The 26,287-nt window shown below is 46.6% G+C and overlaps 1 protein-coding gene across 2 annotated transcripts in view; it reads left to right on the forward strand.

Annotated features, from left to right (window-relative positions):
• The window catches only part of LOC133351340 (protein kinase C-binding protein NELL1-like), a 116,458-nt gene that overhangs the window by 80,391 nt on the left and 9,780 nt on the right, over positions 1–26,287 (forward strand). For both annotated transcript variants that reach the window (XM_061566459.1, XM_061566458.1), the window contains exons 14-16: positions 6,534–6,656; positions 11,352–11,447; positions 25,988–26,128. In XM_061566459.1, the coding sequence (XP_061422443.1) occupies positions 6,534–6,656; positions 11,352–11,447; positions 25,988–26,128 (360 nt within the window). The remainder of the gene's footprint in view (positions 1–6,533; positions 6,657–11,351; positions 11,448–25,987; positions 26,129–26,287) is intronic.

Below are 26,287 nucleotides of genomic sequence, written 5' to 3' on the forward strand. Positions count from 1 at the left end.
ACGACGTTTCCACCTGAAGACGGAAGCTTGTGTTACCTCCGAAACGTCGTGATTTTTATTCTATTTTTATTTTACTTTATTAATTTTTTACCTACGTGACTTTACCGAAAACAACCTAAGAATATGAATCCTTGCAGTCACGAAAGCTTCAAATCTAGAATTAACACTTTGGGAGAGCCGCGAAACATCTTGGCCGCTAGACTCCTCGCAAACCGTTGCCTCATTAAGGGCTTGCTGGAGCAAACTGGGGACGGGAGGGGGGAGGAAAAGTCCCACACGTATTGTTTAATTTATTTTACCTTGCGTGCAATTATCCGCAGTGACCCATTTTGATTTGATTATATGCGGCATTGCGAGGCAACGGGCGGGGGGGGGATGTCGGGGGATAGTGGGGGTGGGCTGTACTCTTCCCGATAATTATTGGGGGGGGGGGGGGGTGTTTTGCCAACCAGTAATTGCTCCGTCAAATCTGCCATAATCAGAGCGGCTCGGTGGGTGGCTGTCATCATCCGCTGCCCTCAGCCCAGGGGCATCAATCATCCCCTCTCCAGAGACCGGTGGAAATATATTAGCGATGGTGCAGCCTTATTGTACGTGGGCATATTTTTACGAAAAGCGAGGATTATCGTTCGATCGCGGTGTTTAATTTTCCTTTGTAGTAGATTGCGTCGAAATTGACAAACAATGCGGGTAACTTGGACGGAGAGGGAGAGAGACACGTGGGGCCCTGGTATGTTATACTGTTGGCTTAACCACCTAACTTTGGCCAGGCCTAGGTTGCACCCGGCATTGCAATGTTTACGAGGCGCCTGCTTTCGCAAATATTTATTTGGGACAAATACCTGATGGAAGTAATTGTTTTCTTCTTAAATTAAATAGGTGGCTTAGATGGAAACCACCAAACTACATCGCGATGTACCCTACTTTTAGTTCAGTATTTTTAAGTAGGAAATGGTTCAATGTGTACGATATTTATTGCGGAAATGTCACCGTTATCCAAATTGTATGGTAACAGACAGCTTTGTATGTAAAATATTGCAAAGACTTATGAAATTGGGCTGCGAATATCTGGTTGTAATTTTTTTTATTTTTGGAGGGGAGAGACCTGAGCTTGGGGTCATGGAACAGCTATAGCCCCCCACTCCCTCCCCACCACTTCCCCCACCATCTCGTCACCCGTTACAAGCGCAACCAACGTGGGAAAAAAGACCTGCCATGCATGTCTCGGTCGCGCACACAAGGCGCGTGACCGCCCGCGACGTCGTCTTCGGACACGAAAGACAACGGCAACAGCGAGAACACAACCCCCTTGCCCTACCCTACCATGTCACGAGGCCTGGATGCCAGCAAAATGCAACGTGAACATTTTTTTGTGCGCGTGAGCCGGCGGTGCGCGTTTGAAAGGTCCAATCCGGACGAGGCTGTCTGCACCAACATCTCAGCGGTGAGACATGCATTAGGCCCAATTCGACAAAAGGCCCGGTACATTTATCTTGAGTGGCACCTGCAATGTCCCGAATGGATAACTTCGCACTAAGTACGCCACGTGCACTTGACGGCTCGCGGCAAGTGGAAGGCATGCATGAACATTTATCGCGTGAGTGTGCTCTTTGAACCACGTTTGGGGTCAATTTGCAGGAATATTATGTTGTTTATCGCACTTTGCTGCTTCCACAGAGGGAGGTGGTTTGTCGGGGGAGTTGTAGGGCGTCTTTGTCGCCCCGTAATGGGTCATCTGTTATTGTGGATTATTGCGTCTAGGTCGGTAGAACTGTTCTCCATCATAACATCGGTCGGGCTTCGCTTTCCATCGCCAGCGTTCGGCAGTTTTATTCCGCAGGGCACCGCTCTAAAACTCACCGCGCGATAAAGAAACCCCAGATTACAAAACCGAACGCGTTAAAGACAAACAACCCATATAATCGTTAAATGTATGATTCGTAAAACTATATATTTCTTTATAATGGGCAAAATGTGGTGGCACTTTCTGTGAGTAAATGCTCATTAAATACAGGGGGGAGGCGTTGTAAGAGTCGCAGTAGAAAGAGGTTAATAAGAGGTGGATTGTGCAATGCATCTGAGCATTTTATTCTTGAATTCTTATTATTCCACACACCAGCTTCGCCATCCATACTGAAGCCAACTTAATATGAAGGGTGGCCTTTAATTTATAATTTGCCACACTCTATTGACCAGCTTCCCCATATGCCGGCTTTCAGCTGTAATTGAATTAATCACACCGCCTGTTATCTTGTTTTCAAAAGGTCTTTTATTTTATTAAATTTTTAAGCTGACCTTTACGTATAGATTTTGTATAACTCCTTAATTGATGTATTGACATTTTTTTCTTGACTCAAGGGAAGTGACCTCATTAATGCTGCGGCTGTCTTTTTGAAACTATCGCTACCTTAATAGCATGAGGGAATTTCTTAAATTACTGCCCGTGCGTGCAGGATAATTATAATTAATGATTTTTTGGCATGTGCTTAGCGAGTCAATCTGACACGCATGAGCAAAGTTGTCGGTGTATATTTACATTAATCAAATTATGGCGAATTTCAGCGACGACGTTCGTGAAGTGATAAATAACATAAATTGTTTGATAATAACAGAAAACCTCGACTGGAATTCAGCAGAAAATTATGCTCCAGCTTTTCGCGCCGCGTGCATTTCATGAGTAGCGTCAGAAACTTTGAGATAACGGCACGTTTTTGCAAGCGCGCAAAACAAGCGTCGGATGGGGGATTGTATCACACTCGGCATAATTTTTCATTAATTTTTTTTTCTTTCATTATGGCTGCGGGAAGCGATGTAATGTGGATGAGGTGAAGGGACGCAAGTATGGATTCTTTTTTTTTTCTGGAATATATAATGCCGTATTCGATAATTGCTTATCCCGCCAGAGTTAATCATTCCGATAATAATGTTAACACCACATTGTGTGCTTTTGCTGAGAAAGGGCCTTCGAATAGAATGACACGGGAAAAGAAATGTTCCAATTAAACAGATATGCTGCAAACTGGCTTATGAAATGATGAACAGTTTTAATACATCTACAGGCCAGGATCTTAAAATTTTCCCTATTCTAAGCAACAATTAAAAGGTGTCGCTTTCGCAACTAACCGTATGAAATGTGCTCGTTATGCATCTGAAGCAGGCAAACTGAAACATGAGGGCCGAAGTGACCGCCGTCACGTCTCTGCCGTCAAAGTAGAATCTATACACTAGGCGACGTTTCAGGCGATGGGCCTTCTTCGTAGCTTGTTGGCTACGTACGGTGCGAATACGTTCTACATACATACAATGAAAGGTAAACAATTTACGATTCGGAGAGTGGACCACGCCTCATCTCTCTCCTGCGAAGAAGTGGCTGTTGCCTGAAAGATCGCCGATTAAAAACGTCTCTCCTTTGAGGGCCACGGTGTCATTGATTCATTCAGCGAGCACGTGACCGACCAGCCATGCGCCAGCGTCCTCCGTGACTGCACAAGAGAGCAGTGGACGTGCTCGTGTCAGAGCCACATTCACACACTGACAGGGGCGTGGCCTCACGGAGGGGTGTGTGGCCTCACAGAGGGGTGTGTGGCCTCACGGAGGGGTGTGTGGCCTCACGGAGGGGGGTGTGGCCTCACGGAGGGGGGTGTGGCCTCACGGAGGGGGGTGTGGCCTCACGGAGGGGGGTGTGGCCTCACGGAGGGGGGCGTGTTAGACACGTCCCCCCTCAAATTTAATTTGGAGGTTTCGTGACTGCAGGAATTATTCTTTGGTTCTTTCGGTAAAGTCACGTATAAAGATAAAATTATAAATTAAATTAAATACTAGCATACGACGTTTCGATTGCAACACAAGCAATCATCATCAGGTATAAATTAAATAGAAACACAAATCTAGTATACTTAGAAATGTAATGTAATACAACAGAGAGTCGGATAACATAACAGTGTGATAGCTGTCTCCCCTGGTGCTTTTTCATTGCAGTTTCATGACGGGACCAGCGAGCCTAAATATCTTTATACACGCACGTGAAATAAGTTAGCTGGAGTATGGAAGGCGAGGACATGAAACGAAGGGGTCTACAAACATTACATTGCTGACACACAGAGAGATAGTAACAGGCACACGCTTATTGCCCGCGCTCCATCCAGTTACTGAGGGGTTGCGCAATCAGAGGGGAGGCTGAGCTCGTCGCTGCCTCACCTCTCGTCTCTTCCTGTATTTGCAGCGGAGCTCCGCAAATTTGGCGATTGTGACTATAAAAAATTAACCCTTCAAAACAAAGTTTTTCACTATAAATCCTTTATATGCGTTGCGGCTAGAGTCCTCTCGTCCTCTGGCTTGAGATGGCTGCCACCTATGGGTCAGATGATTGCCTGCCACCATTAAGCAATTGGTAATTAAATATAATTTTTTTTCCTAAAAAGTGTAAAATTTTGGAAATTTTTTGACGAAAATACATTGTCACGCACAACGAGTCTGTGTGCAAAATGTCAGTTCGATTGGATCACGGGAAGTGGGTTAAAAAACGACCGAAAGATTTGCACAGTCGTAAGCGCGCAAGCAAGCAAGTGAACTTAATATAAAGGATTTAAAAATGATTGGAATCGTACAGAAATGACATTTATAACACCGATCAGTGGAAAAAATCTTAATATTTCTTTGATTATTCCTTTTTTTTACTTTTCGTAACAGCTATTTTCATTGGAGTATGGCAGGTGAGGCTCTGCCTCCTCTGCCTCCCCTGACCGCACGTCCCTGCAAGAGAGAACCTCGCCCTGTCCCAGAGCCTGTTCAGCGAGGCCCACCGATGGCGTGGCAGGGCAAAGAAAGGCGGCGAGGCTGGAAGATCCGCGATGAGGAACTGTATTGTTAGGTTTTCTCGGTAAAGTCACGTAGGTAAAAAATTAAAATTAATAAAAGTAAAATAAAATAAAAGAATAAAAATCACGACGTTTCGGAGGCAACGCAAGCTTCCGTCTTCAGGTGGAACCGTCCACAGCGCACTTGCTGTATCAAGTAAATAAGAAATTCCAAGAGACGAGGAACTGGTTTCGGTGGCAATGGAATCGGCGTTCCAGTCGCCCCATTTGTCAGTACCCCGTTCACATTGGGGGGGAAATAAATGGTTCCTTCCAGCCAACTGAATTTTTCGAACTTATGTTTAAAAAAAGAATTAAAATCCCCGTACCATCGTTACCAACCACCCAGTGTTATTGATGAACGTGTTGGGCTTTTGGTATGTGTGCCGTGCGTAACCACTGCCAACATTATCGCAAAAAAATTAACCCGTAAAAACAAAGTTTTTCACTATAAATCCTTTATATGCGTGGCGGCTAGAGTCCTCTCGTCCTCTGGCTTGAGATGGCTGCCACCTATGGGTCAGATGATTGTCTGGCAGCATTAAACAATTCGTAATTAATTTTTTTTTCCATAAACAGTGTAAAATTTAGTAAATTTTTTTCTCCACGAAAATGCATTGTCACGCACAACGAGTCGGTGTGCAAAATGTCAGCTCGATTGGATCACGGGAAGTGGGTTAAAAAACGACCGAAAGATTTGCACGGTCGTAAGCAAACAAGCAAGCACGCAAGCGAGCAAGCAAGCGAACTTAATATAAAGGATTAAAAAAGCACACGGTGAAGTCTTCGTGACACCAATGACCCCTGAGAATGATTTGCAGTCATTTTATGTCTTTATATGTTTTCAATAATGCACGGTGCTCGGTAGTGCTTATTCAGAAAACTAAATCGTGTTGTTGGGGTAAACGGCTTCAGCACAAAGCAGCAGATGCCGGGGGACTCTGAGAGACACCAATCTCGTCTCTATAACCTTTGTTTCGATAAGTTTCTGCGCAGTTATTGCTTCTGGAATGAGTGCAACCTAATGATAGCTGGCCTCACCTCTCAGCCCATTAATTACCACCCTGGAGAAACGATGATCTTAATGGCCACCCTCGCTCACGGTGTGTGGGGGGGAATTAATGGAGTCGTCAAACAAAAGAAGTTTTACGCCGTTGGTGCAAAACGAAATTTGCATCGGTTACCACCACCGGGCTTTTCAGCGTTCGTGACGGAAAGGGGAAAACGGCAGACAGCGCTTTTTTGTTTGTTTGTTGTTCCGTAAAGCTCTCTGCGGATTAACGCACTCCTTGACGCCGTGAGATGTAGCGGCTTTCTTCGGCGCACCATCTCGTGAAGCACTCCCTCTCTTTGTGCCCGGCTGGGAAGGGTGGAGAGGAGACGTAGTTGTAGTGGCTTTCTTTATGGATTGTGTTATTTATATTTTTTACACTTTCTGTTTTTAATCGGATTACGGATTCAGACCAGATGGCATTGAAAGCAGTAAGATGTTTTTTTTTACTTAGCCACAGCACAAATATATTTTATATCCCCTCCCTTACAATGTTCGGAAATTTTATTCCAATTTTTTCGCTCATTGCTACCCTGTTCATTTAATCAACTTTTGCCGCAATTGTTATGATGATGACATACTGTATTATGCGCGTGTGTATTGTCTGTGTGGTATTTTTTTTACAGAGCACAATGAATGCATCAGCGGAACCCACAACTGTGACCCCAATGCCATCTGCACCAACACCGTGGGCAGCCACAGATGCACATGTGGCCCCGGTTACATCGGCAACGGAACGACTTGCCAGCGTACGTCCACGCACAATCACACCACTCTGCGTTTTTATGGAAAAAACAATCTGAACTCGGTAATGTCCCAAGGGAGCGTACGGAGTGTTGTGTTAGCAAAGCGAAAGTCAAGTTCAACCGCTATGCTAAGCGATTGTTGATATGTGTCAGAGGGAAAACACAGCAGAGCATGTGGACCTGGAATGGCTATTAAAGGCGAGACGTTAACTACCTTGTCTGGTCTACAGGAGGTCGTGGCTTCGATTCCGACCCTGATGCCTGCTGCTGTATATTTGGAGTTTGCATGTCTCTCTCTCCCCGTGGTCGCGTGGATTTTTTTTCCAGGTCCTCTGGTTTTTTCCTCCACATTTAGAAACACGTTTTTAGATATTTTGTCTTCTACACATTTCAACATGATAGCCAGGTCGCTACTAAAAAAGCGCTATATAGCTCAGTGGGCCTTGCCTGGTAAAACACAAAAGTTTAGTTAGTTTAGACAGCATAACGATGAAAGATCGAGGCGGATGGGAGCAGGTTGGAATGCTTTTGGGAAAACTGAACTTTACAATGAATAGCAACACCGCACGGTGCCTTGAGATGAAATACAAAAAAAAAGTAAAACAAGTCTAAAGTAAAAATTGCTCAAAGCAGCGTGGAGTGTAGAATTCCACTGCGGGACGGATCAGGGAGCCAACCCACATCGGAGATTGCCGTGGGTTTGATTCACCAAACCGCCCGCGATGATTGCCGTGTTCGCTCGCCAAGTTTCCCTCCTGCCAGCCGGCGTCGAGACGGCGCTGCTGCCCGATGCGTCTCTCGGCGACTGGCACGTGGACGTTTGTAAAACATTGCCGTGTGACGCCCCCGCCAGCCGGCCGGCGCATTTTAATGCGATTAATTATTATTTGAAGATGAATTACAACAACTTTTGCCTTGTTTGCCGGGCGGCGGCGGCGGTGGGGGCGGTGGGTGGATTTGCACTGAGAGACGGACAGGGAAAAGCGTGCATGAGAGAACATCCGCGAATCAGAGGCGACGTGCGAACGGTGAGGCGCAGTCCAGAGACGGAGAGAGACAGGGGGTAAGAAGTCCCAGAGACGTTGGCCGGATACCGTTGCCAGAAGGCGTGATGGCCGATGGCCGAGGCAACCGGGAGAGAGGGAACAGGCGAATTATCCCGCCGCTCTGCGTTTCCATCCCGACGACAACGGCAATTGTCTGCGCCGCACTTTATTTACCTCCTGCTTCAGCCGCGGCTAATTGAGGCAACTGAAGCCTGAATGCATAAACCACTGTTTCAGTCCAGACTCAATTAGGCACGCCCGGCGTCAGTAATAAATAAAACATGGGGCGGATAGCACGGTCTGTTAAAGACTGTGCTGGCTTCTCGTAACGAAAGCGCCTCCGCAATTAGAAGAAGATTTACGCGCGGCTATTCCTGTAGCAAACCAATCTTCTTCGTGTGGCTGATGTTGATGTTGAGCAACAACTATAACTTTCTTAATTTTGGAGCTTTCGTGACTGCAGAAATTATTCTTTGGTTTTTTCGGTAAAGTCACGTATACGTGACTTTACCGAAAAAACCAAAGAACTATAACTTTGCAAGCGAAAATGTCCAAAAGACGAAAGTTTTTAATCGGTGCGTACTGCCTGCTTTTACCATGTGGTTCAAAAGCGGGGTCATTGACAACAGAAAAATAAAACGGAACAAAAACCGAAAAGGGTGCAAAGAAGCATGGAGAGATGCACGCTTGGAATTGGATTGAGACGGAAAGGCCAGCAGTTGGCTTAGAGATTATACAAGGGTTCATGACACAATTCAAACTGCTATGAAAAAGCGAATGGGATTACGCAGGATACGTCGCTGGAGGGGATGGTGGTGGATGGTCAGAATCGTGACGGAGTGGCAGCCAAGAAATAAAATGCGCCTTCTAGAGGACGTCCGCCGAGGAGATGGAGTGAGTAAACCAGCATGTCTGCACGTGCTAGGTAGATTGTTGCATTAACGGCTAAAGAGAGATGGTGATGGCTTGGGGAGGCCTTCATCCAGAAGTGGAATGAACTTGGCTCATCACGCTGACGATGGTAACTCCTGTACATGCCACCCATTCACTTGATTGGTTTCCTGAGAGTCTCTGGCACTTACGTTTGACCGATTGCTAAAAGGACAGTGCACCACATTAAATTAATAAACCATTTTACTGGAGGTGGTCAGAAGCCACAGAGGTCACAACACTGCCTCAGAAGCACTGAGATCCTGGCTTTGAATGCGGGCAAGCCCGCCTGTGATTAAACTGAGCTCCCACGTATAGCGTCTTGATGGTGTCAGCCTGGTCTCAAATGTCTGAACAACAACAACACCCAGCAAATTAAATGTCGTTTTCAACTTCACAAATGTCACCTCTGACACCTAAAAACATTTCAGCCTAAAGTGAATTCAGATGTAGTTCTGTTACGTCACGTTCCCCCAGGGCAGTTCTTCAGAAACACGCTGATGCCACTGCTAACTGATGGAGATTGGAGTGTAATTTGTGCAGCTGCCAAAGCCTCGTAATTAAACGGCTCAAATGATGTAGGTTGCACGTTGCACCATTTCTTATACGAACCTTTAATTGCATTAACCATCCACCACTTTGGTTTCACTTCCATTTATAACGCAGGCACACACACAAAAGGCTTTTACATTTCTTTTTAAAGGCATGAGGGTGGTCGGGGCATTGTGCCGCAGCCACAATGACTGAACTGTAATTTGTAACATGGAGTGCACTGCGGGTAGGACTTCAATTCTTTTAAGTGGCACAATCAGCGATGATCCAGGCAAGCCCTTTTCTCTCTAATTGGTTTGGTCGTGGTAGAGGACACCTATGGATTATCATAAGCTGCAGAAAAGGTTGCCTTTGCTGTGACAGAGCAAATGTCCTGACCCTCGAATCGTCATATAGTGAGCAGACCTCTGTTTAACGCCACTGTATTTCTGGAAGGCTCATCCGTGCCTTAGTTAGTTGCCTTGAGTCAGCGAGCAGCCTTCCTCTCTCTCTCTGACGTTTGGCAGCAGCCTAGTGGCTCATAGGCACCAACCTACTCCCTTTCAAACCCCCCGGATCACTGCACAGGCAGCAGCACCAGGACAAATCTGTCTGTCCGCCTGATGATGCTGGTTGTAGTTACTGGCAGGCGAAAACGTCGTACTCGAATTGCAAATGCTGTGGGTTTACTCTCAAATATACTGGTGTTGCTGAACCAGTAACTAATGGGCACGTTTTGTTTACGTGACAAAATTACTAATTGGCTGTGTCGGGGTGGTGTCAGGTTTAGCGGTACGTTTATATTTACGCGATCGAACCCATAAACCTTTATTGTAGATCAGGATGGTGCTTAAGCAATGGGGACGGATCGGTCGGCTCGCCGTCGTAAAACTGCACGTCGATGTTGACCGGATTGAGCATCAATTGCAGTTTTCGTAATGTGAGAGAAGTATGTCCAGGAGGTTTGCTTACAGCTGTCGGTGCTTGTGCCAGGAAGGAAAACCCTTCTTCTTAGAGACACATGTATGTATGTTGAACTTCTATTGCACCTTATTGTTGCGAACCGTGCTAATCAGAGGTGCAAGGGAAGGACAGCAAATCAAACACAAAAATCAGTTCTCAAGAAAATAATTTTCAGTCTAAATTTTAATAGTGCATAGCTCCAGTGGCGTCCTAGGAAGAGCGTTCCAGACGGCCGCAGAAGCGCATCTGAAAGCGTTCGATGCAGTCAATGTCTTTTGTTCGACGGTTAGCCAAAAAGCCACTGTGAGGATGACCGGAGTTTGCGTGATGGTTTATGCTTCTTGACGAGATCAACGAGGCACTACGGTTCATTTGTGGCAAGCACTTTGTGCGGATTGAGTGCGACCTCAAAATGTATTTGTTCAGCAATCGTAAGCTAATGCAGCTCAACGAACACTGGAAGGACATGGTCGGATGTTGCAGTACTCATCCGTTCATTGAAAACAACGTATTGCAGTGTAATGCAATGAATCCTTTGGAAACACACTGAGAGGTAGAGAAATATTCAAGAATTTAATTTCAAATTCTTTAAAAGATGGAAGTGGACCTGGGCAGCACACATCACGGGAATGGGGGTGTATGGCCGATGGACACAAGTGCTGGGTAGAGTGGCAGCCGAAGGAGACAAAGCACCCAGCAGGATGACCACCACTGTGCACATCCACGAGAGAGACAGATATGTGGCATCACAGGGCTGTCCCGAATGTCAGTGACATACGCGGGGAGTTCTTTATCCAAGTTTGGATAGAACATTGCTAACAATGACGATGACGATGACGATTATGATGATGATGTTGAAGAATTTCGATTTAAAGCTTTCGTGACTGCAGGGATTCATCTTGTTGGCTCTTTCGGTAAAGTCACGTAGAAGGGAAATAATAAAATAATAAAAATAAAACATAATAAAGACAGACGCTGTCTTTCCGACAGACCTGTTCTTCACCTGAGGACGGCTGCTTGCGTTGTGGCCGAAACGTCGTGAGAATTATTTTTTATTACGTTTTATTTTAATTCTTTCATTATTTCCCTTCTACGTGACTTTACCGAAAGAACCAAGAAGATGATGTTGAAGAAGATGATGATGAAATCAATTCTGCTTTTAGTTTGACTTTCCCCACCCTTGTCTGCCCTGGACTCCGCACGCAACTCCTCCCCACGGCGGTCCCAGCCTTCTGCGACGGCGGCTGTAAGAATGGAGGGAGCTGCATGTCCCCCAGCGTCTGCCTCTGTCAGTCCGGCTTCAAGGGCGAGCTCTGCGAAACCGGTGAGTGCCTCCGATGCTGTGCGCTTCCACAGCCATTCAATATGAGAGCCGAGCTGCGGCCGGTCCTGGGCCTCCCCTGAGTCGACTGAGCCTCAAAAAAGTACCCAATGCGGTGGGTGTGTCAACATCGCCACTTGATAGACAAAGGCGGCCAGGCGTGGTGCTGGCCACCCACCCCATCGTCTGTCATGCCGGCTTTCATAGCTGCTACTCGTGAACAGCACTTGCCCCAACAGTCTGTTGAGGCTATACGGGGGATTTTGGTCTTTCTTTGTTGGATGAAGTGGCAGGATGGGCAAGTCTTGTGGATAAGCACTCTTTATTACTTATCACGGTCCCCGTGTCATGCTCTGCCTTGGGGTTAATTTCAATGTGAAAACTCCACCTCAGGCTTTCCTGGGCTCTCGATGAAACGGGTTAAATAATGGCACGTGGAAGGCTTGCCTGTGAGTTGAGCGTTGGCCCTCTCATTACCGTGTTGCATTGGCGTGGGGAAATTTAGTAGGACAGGCCTCCGCTAGAGCATTCAATCATCCATACCGAGTGCTGTAATGAGACAGTTCAAGTTCAGTTGATTTAGAGCACCTGAGTGATTAGTAGTTGTCTTATAAATACCGACCCGTGAGTCACACCTTGAATAATGCGGCTGATTATTTAATCAAGAGGGAAGAGGTGCCACAGTGCTACTACTGCTGTGCTATGAACCTTGCAACTCGAATTCGAATTCCAGCGACGGCCAACAGTGGTGAGTGATATCTCTATGGCGAGCGACATTTAAACAGGTCCTGGGTCCTGCCTTCGCCAACCCGATACGACCAGCGTGGCGATCAAGATGCCATCAGTGGCCCAAAGCCACTGATGCCACGACGTTTCGCCAACACTTTGTACCCTCCGCCAGATCCCCGCGCAGACGCTGCAGAGTCGACATGCGATCTGCCCCTCCCAGGCAGGTCCTATCCCACCATCTGGCCTTGCACGTGTTCCCTTTGGTCGTCTGGCGGAGATTTGGTTAAACAAAAAAACAATGAGGAGGCCTTCATCTAGACTTTGATTGCACCCGCCATCTAAATCATTTCTCGTTTGTAGCGTTTTTTTTTATTATGTTCAGCCCATATTCTTTGGGTCTTTCGATAAAGTCGCGTAGATAGGTTCAAAGAAAAGAACAAAAGACTACGATGTTTCGATCGCAACACAAGCGATCGTCATCAGGAGGGAAAAAAGAGTTAAGCCCCTTGATGAAAGGCATTCTCAACATATATAATAAGATAAAAAGATTAGATTAAATAGTCTGTAAATAATTGCTCCATTATTATCATTATTTAATCCAGAAATGCCAATAGCATCAGAGAAAGAATAAGTAATTCTACCTGCTTTGCAGATATTGTGGAATAAATTGCATTCCGATAATGGATTTTGCCACGAAGATCACTTCTCAAGACAACTCCATTACGCTCTGCCAACTGATCATCAGTTTAATAAGAACGCATGATTATTTTATAGCCCTTTGCAAATCCACTGCTGGATTAGGGCCACCCCCACACAGTGTCGGTCATGGGGGTCGTTTGACTGTACCTCACCACTCTGGTCAGTGCGGGTTTATGTATGGTTGGGGAGGGATAGTACCGCTTTAGTTACCAATCACCAGGCCCAGAGGCCCAAAACGCAAAGCAGCCAGCAACAAACATCACTGCTGAAGCTGCAATAGATCATTGCGTTTATAAATTGCTGTCAAGTACCTTGGAATAAAGCACTTTAATCCGAGGCACTTTACAGCAATTAGAAAATTGTACATAAGATGATAGTGGTTGAAATAAAGAGTGGAGTTATTAAAATTGGTGGTGTAGTTATTTATGGTGACAGGAGCACAGGTGGGAGTGGTGAAGGAGAGGTTTGTGTAGGGTCTGGTACTGGTAGGAACCTCCTGGTTACACCAGCCCACAGGGGATTATTGTGTCCGTCCGTTGTGCAGGGAGGGGCTGGGTAGGGAGGGAGGGGCTGGGTGGGGAGGGGAGGGTGGGGAGGGGCTGGGTGGGGCTGGGTGAGGGGTGGGAGGGGTGGGGCTGGGTGGGGAGGGAGGGGCTGGGTGGGGAGGGAGGGGCTGGGTGGGGAGGGGCTGGGTGGGGAGGGTGGGGCTGGGTTGGGAGGGAGGGGTGGGTGGGGAGGGGCTGGATGGGGAGGGAGGGGCTGGGTGGGGAGGGAGGGGCTGGGTGGGGAGGGGCTGGGTGGGGAGGGTGGGGCTGGGTGGGGGTGGGAGGGGTGGGGCTGGGTGGGGAGGGGCTGGGTAGGGAGGGGAGGGGCTGGGTGGGGAGGGTGGGGCTGGGTGGAGGGTGGGAGGGGTGGGGCTGGGTGGGGAGGGGCTGGTCACCCCGTGGTGTCCTTATAAAACTCAACGTTTAACCTATTTACGCCGGCTTGTGCCCGCCCTCACAGTCGGGCATATTTGCAGAATACACCACGCCGCCGTTGACCCTGGCCATTGACCGAGCAACCCAACGTTCCTACCAGCTCCTTCCGCAGGACAATGTGTTTATAGCTGGGGGTGGAGGTTAGGGAGTAGCAGGAGGGGTAGTGATAGGGGTTGGGGTAGTGATAGGGGTTGGGGTAGTGATAGGGGTTGGGGTAGTGATAGGGGTTGGGGTAGTGCTAGGGGTTGGGGTAGTGATAGGGGTTGGGGTCGTGATAGGGGTTGGGGTAGTGATAGGGGTTGGGGTAGTAATAGGAGTTGGTGCAGTGATAGGGGTTTGGGTAGTGATAGGGGCTGGGGTAGTGATAGGGGTTGGGGTGGTGATAGGGGTTGGGGTGGTGATAGGGGTTGGGGTAGTGATAGGGGTTGGGGTAGTGATAGGGGTTGGGGTAGTGATAGGGGTTGGGGTAGTGATAGGGGTTGGGGTAGTGATAGGGGCTTGGGTAGTGATTGGGGTAGGGGTAGTGATAGGGGTTGGGTATTGATAGGGGCTGGGGTAGTGATAGGGGTTGGGATAGTGATAGGAGTTGGTGCAGTGATAGGGGTTGGGGTAGTGATAGGGGCTGGGGTAGTGATAGGGGGTAGTGATTGGGGTAGGGGTAGTGATAGGGGTTGGGTAGTGATAGGGGCTGGGGTAGTGATAGGGGTTGGGATAGTGATAGGAGTTTGGTGCAGTGATAGGGGTTGGGGTAGTGATAGGGGTTGGGGTAGTGCTAGGGGTTGGGTAGTGATAGGGGTTGGGGTCGTGATAGGGGTTGGGGTAGTGATAGGGGTTGGGGTAGTAATAGGAGTTGGTGTCAGTGATAGGGGTTTGGGTAGTGATAGGGGCTTGGGGTCGTGATAGGGGCTGGGGTAGTGATAGGGGTTGGGATAGTGATAGGAGTTGGTTGCAGTGGATAGGGTGGGGTAGTTATGGGTAGGGGCTTAGGGGCTAGGGGTAGTGATAGGGGTAGGGGTAGTGATTGGGGTTAGGGTAGTAGTGATAGGGGTTGGGTAGTGATAGGGGCTGGGGTAGTGATAGGGGTTGGGATAGTGATAGGAGTTGGTGCAGTGATAGGGGTTGGGGTAGTGATAGGGGTTGGGGTGGTGATAGGGGTTGGGGTGGTGATAGGGGTTGGGGTGGTGATAGGGGTTGGGGTGGTGATAGGGGTTGGGGTGGTGATAGGTGTTGGGGTGGTGATAGGGGTTGGGGTGGTGATAGGGGTTGGGGTAGTGATAGGGGTTGGGGTAGTGATAGGGGTTGGGGTAGTGATAGGGGTAGGGGTAGTGATAGGGGTTGGGTAGTGATAGGGGTTGGGGTAGTGATAGGGGTTGGGTAGTGATAGGGGTTGGGGCAGTGATAGGGGTTGGGGTAGTGATAGGGGTTGGGGTAGTGATAGGGGTTGGGGTAGTGATAGGGGTTGGGGTAGTGATAGGGGTTGGGGTAGTGATAGGGGTTGGAGCACAGTGCGCTAACCACTGCGCCAAAATGCTCGCTCCCCCCCCGCCATAGTCGGTGGAGGTTTTTGAAAACGACCTTTTTGATGAAAATTTGTGCAGGATGTTTTCCGTGAGATTGTCGCGAAATCGGACATGACCTCCCCGCCTCAGTGCTCGCAGCAGCAAGCACATGGATAGAGCACCACCACGCACTCCCTCCCCTAAGTGGCATCGCGTGTTCACCATGATTTAGTGATGACGTTCGCAAGAAGGCAGAAATAACCCTTGCGAGCGCAGTGCAAAAAGAAACTCTTCAATTGTACGTGATCACAAAAACGCCATCAGTAGGCTTTCATTGTTACCATTACACGCTTATTTACAACTCTTGTTATTGCAGTTTTCTCGAGACGCTCACATTTGCTTCAAAGGCATTTAATGTCAGTGCTCGTTTTCTCAGCATAATCGTGGGTATCGTGTGTGCTGTAAAGTTGTTTTTTTTCTGAAACAAAATAACAAAATCTTAAGCCCATCTCCGTTAGATGGCCTTCATTACACGTTGTTTCAATTGCTTCCTCGATATGCCTTCACAGCAAGTGTGCTTTGCAATAAACCGTCTGCTTCGTCAAGCAGGGACGATTGAAGCTTAGCTTTGTTAGCTATTTCGAAATTTTTTTTTCAATTGTTTATTTTCTTTTAACGAATTTACACCGCCTCTCACTTGAAACCGAGAGGTGTCTGCAGCCAATGTAAGAAGTCACCACGCACAGTGGCAGCGTCTTTGCGTGCATGCCACAGCAAACACGGCTACGTCGTATCTCCGATGTGCTTTCGTGTTGTCCCGCCCGGCGTCCGGTACAAATGTCTGACGTTTCGCCGCCCGTCCTGAGAAGCTTCGGATTACTTCCTGAAGAAGCGGGCGAGGCGAAACGTCGGACATCGCGCCGAACAGCATGCGGTAGAGGAAAAGATCCCTTGTATAGCCTTAACAGACTGTAGGGACAAGTGCTGTTAGCGAGCACCTATGAAGGCCGGAACGGTACACGAGGGGGTGGGTGGCCAGCACCACGCCCGACCGCCTTTGTCTCCCTAGTGGCAATGTTTACACACCGCACCAGGTACTCATTTGAGGCTGAGTCGACCTACAGCATGCGGTACAACCACAAACACACACATCGGAGAGCTAATGGTGAGAGCAGCGACATGATATGATGTGTACCGTCTCAGCTGTGGTGCATTCAAAGGTGGGTGCAAGGTCCCGTGCCTCGCAATGGACACTGGCAGCAATGAGCGCGCAAACCCCGAAAGTTGTTTCTCATCCAAAGGAGATAATGAACCCAAGCCCGTGGCTCTCGGTTTAGTCAAATATGCCGCAGTTCTCCTGGCCTGTGAAAGCCCTTGCGTTCCAGTGCCAGGGTACAAAACAAAAAAAACCTGTCAAACGTGTTCATGAGTAACAGCACTGAAATGATACGGCCAAACGGAGGGATCCTACGCCGAGTTCGTTGATCGATATATTTTAATGTAATTTCTGTACGAAGAGGGTTGCCGGGTTAAGGGTTAAGTCGCAGCCATCAATTGTGCTGTAGCAGATTGGCCGCGTGCGATGCATACAAACAGCGGGTGTAAAAAAAGAAATATAATATTTCAAACTGATTGCTTCTGCGAGGATGGAGCCGTGGTTTTATCGTACCACCATAGTTTAGATCTCCGAGGCAATGCTTTTGAGTGCGAGGGCGACCGCCAGGCTGATTCAGGAGGACGGCGAAGTTGCAACAAAGGTTAAAGCAAATAAGAAAAAAAAACTAATCCGAGTGGGGAGATGGCTTGTGTTTCCGTCAGAGCGTGAAAGGCTAATTGCTCTGACATTAAATTCTGAGACAGTGACAAAGCTGTTACGATGCCTCTGCTTCTACTTCCTTCGACATTGCCCAAACATTAACATATTCAAATTACAGTTGACATTTAATAAAGAATACTGTTCGCGTTGTATGAAGGTCCTAAAAGTATACCACGAAAAAAATTACGACGCAAAAAAAGGGGAGAAAAGTAATTCTGACACATTTGACGGGAAAAAAAACTACTTGTGAAGGATGTTATCGTTTCTGCGCTATCAAATGTCATACTTGCGGGCTTCTATGTGCGAGGTGACTTGAAAGGTTTTTTTTGAAAGGTGGACCGTACTGCGTGGCACAAGGGTGCAACAGAAATTTTCAAGCCAAATCAAGATTCAACACAACGCCACGAAACAGACGGGGGGGGGGGGGGGGAGCGGTGGAGCGTTGCTTAGCTGACCGCGCTGTGAATGCGGCAAGCCTGGGTTTGATGCCCGGCCACAATGAATATATATCAGCGGCAAGTGATATCTGAACCGGACCTAGCCCCCCCCCTCGCACCCCCCCCACTCCCACCCTTGCCTTTGTCAACCCGCATTGACAAGCATGGTGAAGTATGGTCTCCAGCTGTGGGTTCACACATTGGGCTATAAATTAGAATAATAATTAAACATAACAGCTAGGGATGCACCATAATTTTTGTCTATTTTTATACTTACTCTTTGGTTCTTTCGCTAAAGTCACGTAGATATAGAAAATAATAAATTAAATAATAGCATACGACGTTTCGATTGCAACACAAGCAATCATCATCAGGTACAAATGAAAGAGAAAACAAAACCTAGTAAACTTAGATATATAAAGCAATACAACACAGAGAGTCGGCTAACATAACAGTCAACACCCTACCTGGTTGATTTACGTTCTTCCAAAGATTGCTAAATTTGAGAGAGAGACAAAACACAGACACGGAGACACATAGACAGACACATAAGCAGAGAAAGATAGCACAGAGACACACAGAGAGAGGCACACACATAGGCACACAGAGAAACAACGCCTCTGTGTCGAGGCCTTAGATAGAGAGAGAGGGGGCAGAGAGAGTGGGGGGGGGGGGGGTAGAGAAATTAGCGAAAGAACCAAAGAGTAATTCCTGCAGTCACAAAAGCTCCAAATCAAATATTTTTTATACTTATTTTAGCTGGCCGGTGGTGGCTACGCATGCCTGCAATCCAGCACTATTGAGGCAAGGGTTGGTGGATTACACAAATGTTCTGAAGCTCCATTCCCGTGGGTGCCCAGGTATCATACCCTGACTCGCCAGGCAAAAGACAGTGCAACAAATGTGTACTTTATCTGTTCCATCTGTTTGGGATAGAGTGTTGCCCGCCTGGCACGCGTAGTTTTCTCCGGGTGTTCTGGTTTCCCCCCAAATGTAAACACTCATCAATCGGCCAATCACATCTTCACTTATATAGAGGACCGCAGAGCTTGGGAAATTGTTGGCGCCGGCTCACTGCCTGGTCTGCCGCCTGCCTGCTTGTCCGTGGTTCCTTCACGCCCCTGAGTCGTTCTCTCTCTCTCTGCGAGGCTGAGCGAATACAGCGCGGCATGTAACAAGTTGACATTTTTTATCATTATTTTGGTTCACTCGGACAGGAATGTGTAATGAGTAATTCGTGAGCAGCTTTCTTTTTGTATCACTTCATTACATTTTAATGCGGAGTAAAAATTGCAGAAAGCCATGCTTTTAGCTCTCCATGTAAAAAAGCCATAGGCCATTGCCAAGAACGCACGCACCCAGATTGGATGTGACAGCTGAGTAGTTAGCAAAGGGAAGTATTTGTGAATATTCCCACGTGTCCATGTAGAAACACCACCTATGTTGTGTGATGCTCCGTTTTCATCTCGACTCATTTTCTGAAATGAAAACTAATTTTCTACATTTAAAACTCGAGGACGTCTTTTTGTGTTTCGTACGTTGTCCTTTCCCCGCACTTCCGATTGGGACGGTTGGCAACATGCGGTGCGAAAGTATTTCAACATTTCGATTTAAAGCTTTCGTGACTGCAGGAATTCATCGTCTTGGTTCTTTCGGTAAAGTCACGTAGAAGGAAAATGATAATTATTTTATTATGTTTTATTTTTATTATTTTCCTTTTACGTGACTTTACCGAAAGAACCAAGACGATATTTCAACATTCCACATACGTGCTCGACCACCGTACATACTTCTCCATCTGGTATCTTTCTTCATGCTGCTCATTTTTGGAATGCCCTCCACATCGGCTCTTTGCCAACGTTTCTTAGAATAACCTTACTCAATCTTAGATATGTGTTTGCTTTTATCTGTTACAACTTCATTCAACTGGTACAAGAACTGACACCTTTAAACAAGGCATCATGTTTGCAATAACCACAACACAAGCAGTCAAAATGCAAACAAAAAGAAACAACTCTGATAATGATAATGATATCCTTGAAGTTGATTGGTCCACACCCGAGACAGCTTTTCTTAGAGCCTAGTCTCCAATGGTGTTGGACCAGATGACGCCAAAAGGCGTACAACTCAAAAACAGCACACTCTCAGAGTATTGAGAGCTCGGGGTATGCGTTTACACTATGAGACCTCCTTTACCAGTGGCAAAATAATAATAGGTTTTTATTCATTCGTGCTGTTTGTTGCTGGGTGCTTGGCATATTGGGCATTTGGATCTGGAGCCGTTGACCAAAATTTCACCAATTACATGTATTTTTTTCTTTTTAGGCATTGTTGTTGGTGAGTGTGTTGAGTTGTTTTGTTAATTGTGCTTTTACATCAGTGCCGATGCAGCATCAACAAATAATCGTGAAAATATATGTTAGTTTATTTATTTCTTATTATTAAACGTTGCTGCCTTATAAGAATTCACTTCCCGACAATACTTATAATCATATTATTTGAATCCCCTTTGCCCAGTGTGTGAAGGATTCCCCAAAAGTAATGTATCCTATTTTTCCTAAATTATTATCGTGTTGAACTCCGTAAAAATGTTAGACAATTCATTAATGGGAATATCTTTCGATTTCAAGCTTTCGTGACTGCAGGGATTCATCTTCTTGGTTCTTTCGGTAAAGTCACGTAGAATGTAAATAATAAAATAATATTTAATAATTTTTCTTTTTATTACTTTATTATTTCCATTCTACGTGACTTTACCGAAAGAACCAAGAAAAATGGGAACATCGTGAACATTTTGCTATTTTGAAAGTTTCCGCTCCGGCCCTCTCTGCGTGCTTGTGGAACCAGGGGTCACTCTGCACCTCCGTCACGTGACCATTTACGGAACAGCACCAGTATCATCATTTAAAAAAAAAAGGTTCCTACACAGGCTATTGTTTCAATATGCCAAATAGATCAACATCAGAATCATAATCTGTACTTATCCTGGAAGCATCCGAGGAGCTATGGTGACAGGCCTGGGCTGTATGGTGAATGGGACAGCACATTCCACTTCACAATACAGTCCGATGTTCTCCACATTGTATGCGGTCTGACATTGTTCTGGTTGACTGCCATTGTCGTGTTCAAGGGAACACTTCTGCCGTCTGACAAATATTCACGACTTTGCCATGATTTAATATCCATCGTCGTGTATCGCTTCCATACACTAAACTAATTGACAAATGCAAATGAGGCATTGCTTCCAGGGTAAAGCAAAAACGACTTTGTTAATAAGACATGACACCACCAGTAAAACATATATCGGCTAGAACTTGGTTTGAATAGAGGGAAGCAGGCATATTACCATGTGGAATATATTCAACATGAAAGGTCATTTTAAAACGTTTTCCTTCACGAGTTTTAACGGTAAGCATAAAGCAGCAGTTATATATGTCCAAGGTTGTCTTTCATAAATAATCATTCGCAGCCCATTTTCAATCAACTGCTAAATAAAAGCGTCCCGAACGACGTTGGCAGTCATTGGGGTTGTTTGACCATTCTAGAATTGAAGCTTTCGTGACTGCAAGGATTCATACTCTTAGTTTTTTTCGGTAAAGTCACGGAGGTTAAAATAATTAATTTTTTTCTTTTAACCTACGTGACTTTTCCGAAAAAGCCAAAGAGTATGTTTGACCATACTTCACCATGTTGGTCAGTGTGGGTTGTAGAAGGGAAGACGAGCAGAGATCATTGCGGTCATCAATCACAACTGATGCTCGCCATGAACGGGAATGCATCTCGGTTCACTGGGTTCATGGCACGGTGCACCGCCATTATCGTACTCTATTCATATAGAGCCACATTGACATTTTTATTTGCATATAAATATTCAAGTTAGAGTCAAAGTATCTAGTTGCCTTAATGGGCAAAGGGATGGAGTTCATCCCAATTGGAGGCCGTCAGCCAGTGGTGTGTGTATTTGCCATCGTATGCCCCAGTGTCTTTTTTAATATATATCATTGGTTACTGTCATACATTACGTGTGTTTGTTTGTGGAATATTATAATCGTATCGTCAAAAGCACACTGCGAAATGAACCTAGTGACCTGAGTTTGATTCCAAAACATGGCTGCCGTTGTGGCGAGTGGTATTTGACCCGGTCGTGGCCACCCTAGGATCAGTAAAAGATTACCTCCACTACCGACACGGCATGGGGAAGCCTTCATCCAACAGTGGACTGACTCTTGAGGCTTTAGTCTGCTGTTAGCCGTAATGACCCATTGTTGAGTGTACTGATTTTTTTTTTCCCTCCGTGAATTTTTTCTTCATTGTATTTGTCCAAGGTCTCCTTTACAAAGGGGGGGCTCGTTATCCCAGTGGCCTGTCATTCTGGGCCTCTTTGGCAAATGCATTGATGGATCGGTTGATTGATGATTGATTGACGATTTCGCGCAGCGTCTCATTTCGACGATGGGGCGGACATTGGGACGTGCGGTCGTTTGCAGTTTGAAAAACGCGCGTTTGGACCGCCCACAAAATTCGCTAATGAAATATTTCACGACTGGCTCGAGCAATGAGTGAGTGCCTGGTGCCGGCCTGGTTGTGATTACAGGGAAGACAGCGCCGCAAATTAAGCCCAAATTTACACCGGGCGGACACGATGCATTCCCCCCCCCCCCCACCACCATTACCCTACGCCACCACTTGCATGATTTGTTAATTATGAGCCAGTGAGAGAAGCAGCGCCATCAACTGCCGCTGTGCAATAAACGTGGCTGGGCGCACAGCCCACGGCTATAGGCGCCCAACTGCCACCTGCATAAATAATTCATCGGGTGCTGGCTCTGGGGCTAAGCTTGGCAATAGAAAGCGCGGGGCGTCTGCTGCTTCTAATTTACGTAGCAATTGCGCATGGGGCTGGAGAGTTACACACGTGCGGACACTTTGGCGACTCATAAACGGGACCGTTGCAGAGTCTCCACGAGGAAAGGCCATTGCCTGCAATAAACGTCGCGTGTTAGATCCAAAACAAAAAATGCCTGCCCCTTTAGGGCAGTATTATTGATGGTCGTGTTAAGTTGTTTTTTTTTTGTTATTTGTGCTCGTGCCACCAGCAGTATCGCAGCAATTGTGTTCCACCGTGCACCGTTGGCCTTAGTTGAGATTATTGTTTGTTTGTTATTTTCTCGAAGATTCGTAAAAGGCAGAATTATTCAACCGTGCACGTGACGATGCATCGGTTTGTCGATTGAAAGGAGATCTGTGCGCGCACCATGCATGCACTGAATGGTGCATTTGGGAATCTATTCTTTAAAAATCCTCCCCGAGTTGGAGGCCCTTCTGCCAGCAGTGGCACGAAGAAACAAAATAGCAGGGCTGCACCTTGCCCTTATTTTCTCGTGATAATATGTGACTGGATCATACACGATATCATCATCACATCATCATTATCACGAACCAGAGGTGTGGACTCGAGTCATGTGACTTGGACTCGAGTCAGACTCGAGTCATGAATTTGATGACTTCAGACTCGACTTGGACTTGCATAACAATGACTTTGTCCCACCTCTGTCACGAACTATGGGCAGATCGCCCGTAGGTGTCCATTGCACATTTCGTCATGTTTCCCACTTTCCTCTGTCTTGTGACAATATGCTCAAGTCGTGCCACATCTTTCTGACACCAATCTCTTATGTCGTCAAGCCATCCTCTGTGAGGTATACATACGGTATATATTTATATGTGAATTGCTACCATTACAAATTTCACATACTCAAAAAAATACATTTAAAAATTTGATAATGATGATGAATTATGACAAATTATTGAATCTGCTGCCTGTGGGGGCAGATGGATTATTGCTCACCGAATACAAATAATACGCCGTCTATATATTAAGACTGTTTTTTTACACGCACAGATCTGCAACCAATAAACCCTTAAGGCCATTTTTGCCAAATGGGATTTTAAAATGTCAATCTCGTCACAATACTTTTATCGCACAAAACATGTGTATTGTTGAAGTTCAGAAAATATAACTTTGTTATCTATTGTTGAGAATGCCTACGGAAAGAGAAAAACATTCTCAACCTATTAAAAATGGGCCAACTTTTTCTCGGAGCGACTGAATTAATTAGCTTACACACAGCCTTTACTGGAAGGCGCACGGTCGACTTATCGTAGCCGAGTTACGAACAACCGTAAGACACATGCATCTAGACAAATCACACGCGATGCCCATGTGCTGGGCCATTTCTCCTGCAACCCCTCAGCCAATAGCCCCCAGGCCCGTGTCCCCACTTCTCACCCAAGCTGTTAAGTTTAAGTTACTCTTTATGTAACAATGCCTGGGCATTGGTTTGTTACCCTTCTATCTGGCAACAAAACTGACACCTTTTTACAAGGAGTCATGTTTGCATAGACGGCAATATCTGCAGTCATAATACAAACAAAAGAAATAACTCTGATAATGTGCACTGTCCTTGAAGTTGATTGGTCCACACCAGAGACAGCTTTCCTTAGAGCCTAGTCTCAAATGGGTTGGACCAGATGACGCCAAAAGGCGCCAGATAGAAGGATAAAAAAACAATTATCATATTTTTACTGGCAAATGAGGTTCCCATAGAATGCCTGGGCAATGTCTAGGCAATGTCGTTGCTGTCATTGTCTGCCAGTAAGTTCCCACTGTTTGGGAAAAGAGGCATTCCTTTCCTTCGTGGTTTTTGTCCAGTAGTGGCCACCAAACTCTCTGATTTCGTCTCTCCTCATCTCAAAACTAACCTAAGAATACTCTAAATGTCGACTTAAGATTACAAGTTCATAACCAGAATTCATACTCTTAGGTTTTTTCGGTAAAGTCACGTAGGTAAAAAAATACAATTAAAATTAATAAAAGTAATAATAGAAATACAAATTAAAATTAATAAAACACGCCGTTTTGGAGGCAACACAAGTCTCTGTCATCAGGTGGGACCGTCACAGCTAGATTTACCATATCAAGAATTTTTTTTTCTATTATTACTTTATTAATTTTAATTTATTTTTTACCTACGTAACTTTACCGATAAAACCCAAGAGTATCATAACCAGAATCTTTAGTTAGACTGGAGGAATCCGATGAGCTATTATTAAGCTATTTTTCACCGATGTCCAGTATGGGCGGGCCTTCAAGAAAATGCGTCAGTATAAATATCTTTACAGCAGCACAATGCGGCCCCAAAACTACAAACGTCAAGTCCTGATCCACACAGAGCAGTAAAACTTCCATAAATAGGACACTCTCATCCGGCTGCTCTCAGCTCGTCAAACGGCCCCCAATCTCATCTCAACAAAGTCGTCTCTTCTCGCGCAATGGAACCCAAGTTATCTTGAGGGATCTTAACTCATCGCCTTTGTTGGCTGCTAACAATGTGAGCAGCCCACTGCGTTCAATCGTAGAGACTCGTCCGGCTTCAGTGTGCGCCCACCCTCATCAAACTCAACACTCGGGCAGCGTCAGCACGATCAGGTTGCTTCAAGGAAGCAAAAAAAACTTGTCCTGCTAGACGGGATGAGCGTGAACAAAGGTAAATGAAATTTCTACCTGCCACGGGAAACGCAGCGGCGGCAACATTAAACGGCGGGCCTTGAGGCTCGGGCCCCCGACGAGGAACCCGTTGTTCCGTGCGGTGTTCCACCACGATGCCGGAGACCGTCTTTTTGGGGGGGGGGCGCCGTTAATTAGCGGCGTAATTCAATTAAAGGAGGTTTCGCTTCGCGCTGCAGAGCTCGCTGGAGCGTCGACGGGGCAAGAGCGATTCCCCGATGAGCTAGGAGGGCTTTGCCGGTCTCAAGTTCCTTGTGTTCTCAGGGTTTAGTGTGGATTACGCGACGAGCCGCGTGCGGTTTTTTTCTTCTCGCCATGCTATCGCCCTTTTTGTTTGATGTTAGAAATCCCCGCGCACTCTCTCTCTCTCTCGTTCTCTCTCTCTCTCTCTGTGTCTCTCTCCGAGCTCCTCCACGTGAGCGCCTCCCATTGCGTCTCGCCGCTTTTACACAAATCCCTTCGCTCGCATCAATCGCATTATCGCCTTGCTGCGCCGGAAGCAAAGTCGGGCAGTGCATCTTATAAATGGCACGTGAATAAAGAAATACGGGTGAAAAACATCCGTTTCAAAGCAAACTGCCGAGAGGGAGGGAGGGAGAGACAGAAAAAACACATCGCCGGAAAGTGTTGAGGCATGTGCCAGTGTGTGTGTGTCTGTTTTTTCAGACATGTCACGATACACTTTGAATATTGCAGTGCTTTTCTTTTGACGAGCGTTTTGTTGTTGTTGTTGTTGTTTTTGGGAAGCGACGTTGGGATGAAGCAACCGCACCGCCTCCCCCCAACTCCCCGCTTGTGATTTGTCTCCTCGCTTAGACGTGGACGAGTGCTCTGTCGGCATCGCGCAGTGCCACCCCAACACGCACTGCGTCAATCTCCCCGGGTGGTTCCATTGCGAGTGCCGCGCCGGGTACCACGACAACGGAAGCTTCGCTCTCAACGGAGACAGCTGCACCGGTCAGACGCGACGCCACCGAATCAGCCGGCACCGGTCCGCTGGGGCCGTCGTTGAATCGAGTCTCCGAAGGGGCGAACGCGTCGAGCGATTGATTCGTGACGAGAGGATTTTTTTTGGGGGGACGGTTAGGTCACGTTAAACGATCCGACGATATTTGT

Source organism: Lethenteron reissneri, chromosome 37 (genome assembly GCF_015708825.2).
Source record: "Lethenteron reissneri isolate LAM-NWPU_2019-01 chromosome 37, ASM1570882v1, whole genome shotgun sequence".
NCBI lineage: Eukaryota > Metazoa > Chordata > Hyperoartia > Petromyzontiformes > Petromyzontidae > Lethenteron > Lethenteron reissneri.